This window comes from Erpetoichthys calabaricus, chromosome 10 (genome assembly GCF_900747795.2).
Source record: "Erpetoichthys calabaricus chromosome 10, fErpCal1.3, whole genome shotgun sequence".
In the NCBI taxonomy this organism is placed as follows: Eukaryota; Metazoa; Chordata; class Cladistia; order Polypteriformes; family Polypteridae; genus Erpetoichthys; species Erpetoichthys calabaricus.
In genome coordinates this window covers 168,013,173-168,021,943 of record NC_041403.2, presented here as the reverse complement: position 1 = coordinate 168,021,943, position 8,771 = coordinate 168,013,173, and the positions used below count along the sequence as shown (strand labels likewise).

Here is an 8,771-nt window from a genome sequence, read left to right as displayed (position 1 = left end):
AGGTGATGTGACAGAAGGATGTAGATATTGGTCAGCTTTAAAGTTTAAGTCGGAGACGTGTAGATCGTCTAATTCATGTTGTAGCGTTTCTTCCCAATGAAGAGGCGTATCCGCCAGAATTAAGACTTATTTGGTGAAAGTGAAATTCACATACGCGAGCGGTAGAGACGCCAAGTGGCTGGTGTGAAGCTCAGGCCAGGGGGTTGGCGAGTGAAGCCCCCTAATCTCAAAAAGGTTTTCTGTAAGCACAGGTGCTGAAGAGTCCAAGTGTAAGAGAACTCACTCCATCCTCCTCATTTCCCCCTGCACAAGAAAGCTGGTGAGCGGCGAGTGGAGTTGAACTCCTCAGATTTTGAGGATGGATATCATCGGTGTGGAGCTTGCTGGTTCTCTCTGTGTCTGCCATCATCATCGTTTTACACAACAGGTTAAGCTTTTGTTTTCCGAGCGACCTATGCACCATAAGGCTCCATTATAAATGGCAGGACTAGCTTTGTATTTAAGTTTAATTAGAAAACGCTCAACGTTAGAACACAGTTTCACGTGGCACATGCATATATGGCATGTTTGTGAAGAAATCACTTTGACTTGAGAAATACCAAACTTCTCCTTTCTACAGTATTTATAGATGAAGGTGATGTAATGGGGTCAGGGGAAATGAGAATTTAATTTCGCAATTTACTCAAAGAAAAATGAACAGATGTGTCATTTCTGCTTATGGAAAAAGCAAGTCCACCCTGTTCTCAGATAGCTGGCATTGCCCCCCTCAAGTAGGCAACCACTGCAACCATCAGCTGGGAGAAAGTGTTTCCTGCTCCTCCATGCAGAATTCTTTGTGTGATGCTTGAGGTGTGTCTCGTATATACACCTAAATCTCGATGGGATTCGGAAGTGGGCCATACCAGGACCTTCCATTTCTTGGTGGGTTTACCACTTTTTGTCACGTTGCAGACTCCACTTTTGGTTGAGCTTCAGTCTTCTCACAGATGATCTCACATTATCCTCAAAACACCCTCTGGTATAATGAAGAACTCATAGTGGATTGGATAATGGGGAGGTGTCAAGGCCCTAATGCAGCAGCCACCCCAGCCCAGAACATTTCCACCACCATGCCCCCACAAACAAAAAAACAAAACCAACTTGGTATGGGAGTCGGAAACAGAATTTTTCCTAAGATAGAGTCTGCTTTGGCCTTTCTTACAGCATACAATTCCTCTGAGAGACCCCCAGGCACCTCTGCATCCACTCCGGTGAAAGTCAATAAGCATTTCCTTGGTTTGCCGATGTTCAACAGCAGACAGATCTCCTGCAGACTCATCCTCCTTATCGATACACCCCCATATATGTTGTGACGTGACCTGCTGTCGTAGTTCTAGTCTGAGGTGTAAAGAGAAGAGCAGACAGGCCTGGTCCTTGAGGTCCTCCAGTGTTGTTCTCACAGTCCTTGAGCCTCACAAGTTGCAGTCCACCACAGGCTCATCTACCTGCATATCACAGAGTTTACCACTTAACAGAGATGGCACTGGAGAACTCAAAACACAACTGGCAGCACTATGAGGACTTGTTGTCCAGTCTTCCAGACCAGACTGTTAATTGCATCCTCCTCTCCAGTCTTCACCTGTTTAGCTCCATTCTGCCAAGCCACCATCAGACCAAATCCATTTCCATCAAACTCTTTAGAGAAGGATGCCCTCCAAAAACAGATCAGTGTGCAGTGTGTTCAAAGTCTCCAGAAATGGCCAACGCCTTGTAAAACGTCACAGTCACACCCGGCCAGCCATTGAGGTCCTGAGTGTCCATTTGCTATTTAGCACTCACAGCAGTGACAGACAGACGGGTGTCAAGCAGAGTGGTGGGTGACGTCACCAGTGCAGCGCCTGCCCCACTCAGCCCACTTCTCATTGTATAACGCGTATAAAACGAATCCACTCCACTCAGAATTGTCACTTTTTTTTTTTTATATATAAAGCATTGGTTTAATTAAACACAGTTTTGGATAAATCTCTTGAAATATTTACATCTCTATTTTTGAACAATACATTCATGTTAATCCTTGGAGAGAGTAGAAAAAAAATTTCACTCGTGATTACAAACTTTACAATTTGTACACTGCAAGACAATTTAGGATACAAAGATTATGCAGATAATAAGTGAAACCGTGCGCCATCCATTGGAGGTAGTGGCTCAGTTTGTGTCCTTCTCTGGTTTGCCCATTCCTGTCGTCGGGACAGGCTGAAGGAGAAACTCGGTGCTGGGCAAAAGTGGGGCGGCCCTGCGGCTTCATGCCGACAGTGAGGGTCACAATTGGGTGAAGTGCCTACAGCGCCACCAAGGGGGTGGGAGGAAAAAAAAACAAGCAAACAAGGACCCCTGGGGGCTCACATTGCTCAGATGGCTTAAGGGGAGTCAATCCACAATACTTATCTGAAGTTTAACGTATTGTGATATTTTGAACCCCTCACATGTTAATTTAATAAAAGACTTCACTTATGACAAAGAAGTATGAAAACTCACTGGTGTCTGTAGGGACAACCCAGGCAGGCAAGACACTTGAGTGTCAAAACTGTGCCACATCACTATAAAAAATAATAATAATAAATAATGAGAGACGTGTCAAACTCTTCTGGAGAAGGATAACCCCAGAAGGCAAGGATTAAAAAAACGGTCAAATACTTTGCTCAGGGTGACGTGTGTTCAGGTTCGACAGACTCTTACCTGTAGGCCCAAATCTAACGCTGCTGAAAATACTGCAAAAAATCCAAAAGGAAAAAACGACATGGCACTCAGCTTGTAATACGACGCGGTCACACGCAAGGAGCCACTGAAGGCTATGGACTCCGCACGGGTGGAACGGGCAGATTCAACAATAGAAGACGACACGCGATCACGCCGCAGCACGCTTTGTCTAGCAAATGTCAGGCATTCAGCGTTTACAATTCCATTTGTTTTATCAGTGCATACAACACAAGCAGGTCCCCCCACCCCTCACTTTCTACGTTTTGACAGCTGTTACCCAGAAGCCAGCCATTCTTTTTAATAGCTGCCTTCTGAATGTGGCCGCCAGTGGCTGAAAGCTCTGGGGAGTTGTGTTACTGTCCTGGGAAGTAGGCGGAGGTTTGCTGTGGAGGTCCGAGTTTGGTGGTCACCAGCAGTGGATCTAATAAGGTCGACTTTTGGAAATCTGCAAGAGGGTAGAGAGGGGAAAAAATAAATAAATAAATAAAGTTTAGACTAAAAGTAGTAAAACAGACGCACAAGACGCTCTTCTGGTCAACATGGCAGTGCACAGGGGGTCATCCGAGTTACTGGAGCCTTTCTGGCCATTCTGTCATCAATAGAGCACGTCCATACGCAGACCACCACACACCAGTAAGCTCAAGGCTGTTGTGTATGAAAATCCTAGGAGATCAGCAGTTACAGAAATAGGGAAAGCAGCCCGTGTGGTGCCAGCAGTCAAAATCACTGACACCACATTTTGACGTGACTGTGAACTGAAGCTCCTGACCCGTACCTGCTGGATTTTATGTGCCGCACTGCACTGCTGCCACATGACTGGCCGGTTAGATAAGTGCATGGATAAGCAGGTCTAGCAAGTTTCTGGGCGAGTGTGTATGTGAGGTGTTAATTAACTAGAAACAGCAGAATCTGTCAAAAATCCAAGCTAGACACCCCATCATACTTAATCCTCGATATTAATCTTTGTAAATTAAAAAGAGAAGTCAACATCCACGTGAAGAGCAACAACTGGCCGCAAATATCTGAGTGTTGCCATCAGCTGAACGTGCATTGCAGAATTTGCCAGTAAGAGTAGTTTCATATCTCTAGACATTTTCAAAAACCTTGAAGGTGTCGAGGGGGTTCCCCATGTTCTTAATGTCACTCATCTGCAGTTGTATATAAATATATTCTCGGTAGACATTTCTAGAATTTTCAGACGGTAACGGTTTCATTATATCCAAGCTTAAACCTCAATCCTGACCAAAGGCTGTTTTGGCCTCAAGACATCCCAGAAGTCTGCAGGGTCACATTTATTACGGCTTACCTTTGCTAGGATTTTTGTTATGCAGGATGCCACGTAAAGGGATGCTGTCGTCTCTCTTCTGGAAATACTTGGAATCCAAGCCAACAGGCTCACCACTGACAAGAAAGAAAGAGTAGAAATTGATGAACGGGCTGATCTAAAGGTTACTGGGATTTGGACAACAGAACTGGTGACGTTACTGGTGTGTTTTAACATTTGGCAGCGCTGACTTTGACTCTGTCGGCCAAAAAATGGAGGGGAAAAAAAAAAAATTTCCGTAGGTCTGTCATCGGAATATTAGGTGGCTCTTTGACAAAACAAATAAGGACAGAGTGTTCATTAAAATTTGATTTTGAGTTGTGTACAAATGACATTAAAATTAATGCAACTAAAACTGAAATTACTACGATATTTCAAAATGAAATCCTCATAAATACACCTTCCAAATCCTAAAGGTGTGCACAAGTCTTCACCCCCTTCGAGTCAGTATTTAGCAGCCGTGACATGTGCTCAGGTGTCTCTCCGTCAGGCTCTGACATTTCCCCCTTGCTGCTCGAGCTCTGTCAGGTGTCATGGTCATCGCGAGTGTCCAGTCCCAGATTACCCATTAGATTGAGATCTGGACTCCACTCCAGGACATTGACATTGCTGTTATGAAGCCATTTCTGCTTGTGCTAGTCATCGTGTCGCTCTTCTCCCAAGGTGCACTTTTCCTGCAGGTTTTTCTCCAGGGTCTCTTTAGTTTCTTTCTGCATTCATTTTACCCACACAAGCTTTACAAGGGCCTGCTATACAGAGAGGTGCCCACACAGCCGGATGCTGGCACTGCCATGCTTCACGGTGGGGATGATATACTTCTGATATTGTACAATGGAACATGACCTTTAGTTTCAGCCCACAGAACCTGTAATTCAACAGAATTCAGAGTCTCCCCCGTGCGTTTTTTCTCTCTCGTTATGCTCTCCCATAAAGCTGCAACTGGTGAAGCGCCTCAGAGCACAGTTGGTGTCTGCACAGCCTCTCCCATCTTGGCCACTGTAGTTTTCAGAGATCTCACTCATCATCTTCATTTTTTTGTGGACGGCCTGCTCCATTTACAGCTGTGCCATACTCTTCCCATTTCTTAATGGTTAATTTTACTGGATGTTCAGTGACTTGGACATTTTCTTGACTCCATCCCGGGTGTTCTTTCGTCTTCATTGTGCACGCTGGGGCTACCATATTGAGTCAACAAATGTTGGACCTTCAGATACAATCAACTAAAACCCCCAGACGAGTGATCTCCATTGAGCTAAAAATGGGATTACTAAAACCAATCAGCCAAAACAGTGATGCTTTACGGACATCATATTAAAAGGGGCGGACTGGCACCCTGTCCAGGGTCTGTTCCTGCCTTGCACCCTATGCTGGTAGGGATTGGCTTCTTGCTCCCCCTGTGACCCTGTTCAGGACTAAGCAGATTAGAAAATGACTGACTGAATACTAAGGTGACTTTATATCTGGGATTTAGTCCACTTTGCAGAGACCTGTGTCAAAAAGGCAAATTACATCCACCGAGATTTGATCTTGTATAACAATGTAAAATCTGTGAAACCTTCCAAGGGGGTGAATACTTTTTATAGGCACTACAGTTCCTAATTTAGATTATGAAAGTGTGCAGTTAAAACTGAAAATTATGAACATTAAAAAATATTTTCAAGACAAGTCAGTATTGTACTATCACTTCAAGTTTTTGTAGGTGCTTAAACAGAATTGGGTTCACTTTGCTAAAAATAACAAAAGGATGAATGTGGGCTTTCCTCTCTCTCTCTCTCCATAATGTACCCTCTGTAATCGGCACTGTTGTGGTCTTTCTGTTAATATTCTCATGAGCTGCAGAACATCTTAGTATGGCGCCTGCCCAATTCAGGACCATAAAGCACCAATACAGGGTGTGGTGAAGGTGGCTCAGGAGGTTAGAGGTACACGACTCCCTTCTGTGCAGGACATATGAGAGCAAAGATGATAATGATGTTCATTGTGAGAAAATGGAAGAATCAAACTGTACGTTTTTGAAGAAGGAAGTCGCAAAAGCAACAAAGAAGATGAAGTAAAGCAGTGAGCACAACTAGAGTGGTGTTGAAATTAAGGTATAGTCTTCCATTTTTTCACTTAAATATTGCAAAAGTTAAGACCTCTTATAACATTGCAAGATGCAGAGAAAATGAGTTGACGCTTTGTGTTTTCAGTCAGCTAGATTACTGTAACGCACTCCAATCAGGACCACCCAAAAAGACATCAATCGATTGCAATGAGTGCAGAATGCAGCTGCCAGAATCTTAACTAGGAAAAGAAAATCCGAGCACATCACGCCAGTCTGAGCATCACTACACTGGTTACCCGTGTCATTTAGAATTGACTTTCAAATCCTGCTTATGGTTTACAAAGCCTTCAATAATCTACTCCATCTTATATTTCAGAATGTCTTTTACCTCACACTGCAAATCGTAACCTTAGATCTTCAACTGAGGGTCTGCTTATGATTTCCAAAAGCTAAACTTAAAAGAAGTGGTGAGGCGGGCAGCTTCTGCTGTTATACACCTAAAATCTAGAATAGCTTACCAATAGAAATTCACCAGGCTGATACGGTGGAGCACTTTAAAACTCTGCTAGAACTCATTACTTTAACATGGCTTTCTCAAGAGCTTAATCTTAATTGAATATACAGAGTATCGGGATTAAACTATCATCATTATTATTCTTGGGGGCTCTGCATTCTGTACTATCCCCAACTTTCTCTGCTGTTCTTTTCCTGGTTTTCTGTGGTGGTCGATCTGCGCCCCCACCACTGATCAAAGCAACGTGATATCCCTACATAGACAGAGAGAGAGATAGATAACTTTATTAATCCCAAGGGGAAATTCACAATTAAAAGTCTTAAAGGGCAGAAGTCCACATGACCGTCATCATCAGCTTCTTCCATGTGAAGCCTGACTACCATGAGGACTGACTGAGGTCACTGATATTGGGTAGAATGCCTAGAGGGGGTTGGGTGGTCTTGTGGCCTCGGAACCCCTGCAGATTTTTTTTTTTCCTCCAGCCGTCTGTGGAGTTTTTTTGTTTTTCTGTCCTCCCTGACCATCAGACCTTACTTTTATTCTATGTTAATTAGTGTTGCCTAATTTTATTCCCCCCCCCCCCCCCTTCTTCATCCTGTAAAGCACTTCGAGCTATATCATTTGTATGAATATGTGCTATAGAAATAAATGTTGTTGAAAAATGGTGCAAATTTTGTGATCTTTGTTGACAGGTAAGTGAAAGAAAAGCACCAGCAAAAGGGAGAGGAACTGAAATAGGCATTTGTAGATTCAAAGAAGGCATTTGACAGGGTGCCAGAAGTGGGCACTGAGAAAGACCAGCATGAACAATTGGTTAGTGTCCGAGAAGACGTCAAGTGTATGAAGAGGTGCAAATGGTGGTCAGTCGAACAGGTGGTTATAGTGAAAGTTTTGTAGTGAAGGTGGGGCTGCCCCAAGGATCCGTTCTGAGATCTTGTGCACTGATGATCTTGTATTGAAGGCAGCAAGTGAGGTGGAATTGCAAAGGAGAGTGAAATGGAAAGCCAGATTGGAAACAGAAAGGTAAATGCAGGAAAGGCCAAGGTGATGGTCAGGTATGAAAAAGAGGAGCAAGGCTGGCCATGTGGCCTGTATGGCTGACATGTTAGGAGCAACTCAACCCGGTGTACAGACTGTGTGACGTGGGTGTTTGAAAACATCTAGCGCTGTGAAGAGCAGTCTATAGGCAGAGAGTTGGATCTTTGAAGAAAGAGAAGGCTGAAGTAGTAGGTGCAGATTTAGATATCACCAACTGAAGTTGTTTGGCAGAAAGTCATGAAGTTTGCCTACAAATGCAATGCATGGTGTGAAGACAGGGCTGTGGGCACAGCAGGGATAGCAAGAGTAAGACATGCATGGTGATGTCCCCAACTCTGACACTGAATAAAAAGGTTTATGAAAACTCTGAGAAACAGCATACTGAATTGGAGTGGGACATGACCGATGAATTTAAACAAAACAAACACATTAGAATGTGGGGTGTCATGGAGTTAAGGGAAGAGGTGACTGCCACGTTAACAGAAAGACCTGGTGTGGAGGTGATTGGTGTCGTGCTGAGGAGCAGCAGGCTGAAGTGGTTCAGGCATGATGAGCACAGGGCAGGGGATGATTTGGTAAAGTGATGGAAGAAGAGGGTATGAGGCCCAGAGGGAGGCTGAAGGTTGGACGTGGAATTGGATGACATGAGAAGAATGAATCTCATCCCAAAAGGATGCTAACCACCATGAAAGGAGAAGCAAATATGATTTGGTTGCAACCTTGAAAATTTAAACCAGTTATGATGAAAGCATACAGTATTATTAAAGATATCAGCCATTCTACACAGTCCGTTTTCTCTCTCCAATTCTGGGGAACAGTACAGGATCACTGGGCACATACACCACCAGAATTAGTGACGGTTTACATCCTCATGTCATTAAGGCTACTCATTAACTGTTCATATTCCTGACCGAGAACAAGTGTGCACTCAAAAAAAGTCTGAAAAAAGCAGACATACTTCTCTTTGTTTGATGACCCCTGCAGGGGGTGTTCTGCCGGTGTCACTGTTTTAGGTTCTGTTAATATACTGGGCTTGGGCATTGGAGGATTGTAGTGCACCTAAAAAAAAATAAAAGAACCATCAGGTTAGAAATAAAGACTGAAAAATCCGCAGC

General features: G+C 43.8%; 1 protein-coding gene across 2 annotated transcripts in view; it reads right to left on the bottom strand.

Moving 5' to 3' along the window:
* Positions 1-1,953: 1,953 nt before the first annotated feature.
* The window catches only part of sass6 (SAS-6 centriolar assembly protein), a 46,576-nt gene continuing 39,758 nt past the window's right edge, over positions 1,954-8,771 (bottom strand). The window contains exons 15-17 of one of the 2 annotated variants that reach the window (XM_028812438.2): positions 8,615-8,715; positions 4,043-4,137; positions 1,954-3,181 (exon numbers count right to left, since the gene is read on the bottom strand). In XM_028812438.2, coding sequence (XP_028668271.2) covers positions 3,090-3,181; positions 4,043-4,137; positions 8,615-8,715 — 288 coding nt within the window. In that variant the 3' untranslated portion in view covers positions 1,954-3,089. The remainder of the gene's footprint in view (positions 3,182-4,042; positions 4,138-8,614; positions 8,716-8,771) is intronic. The other variant, XM_028812439.2, reaches the window with a different exon arrangement.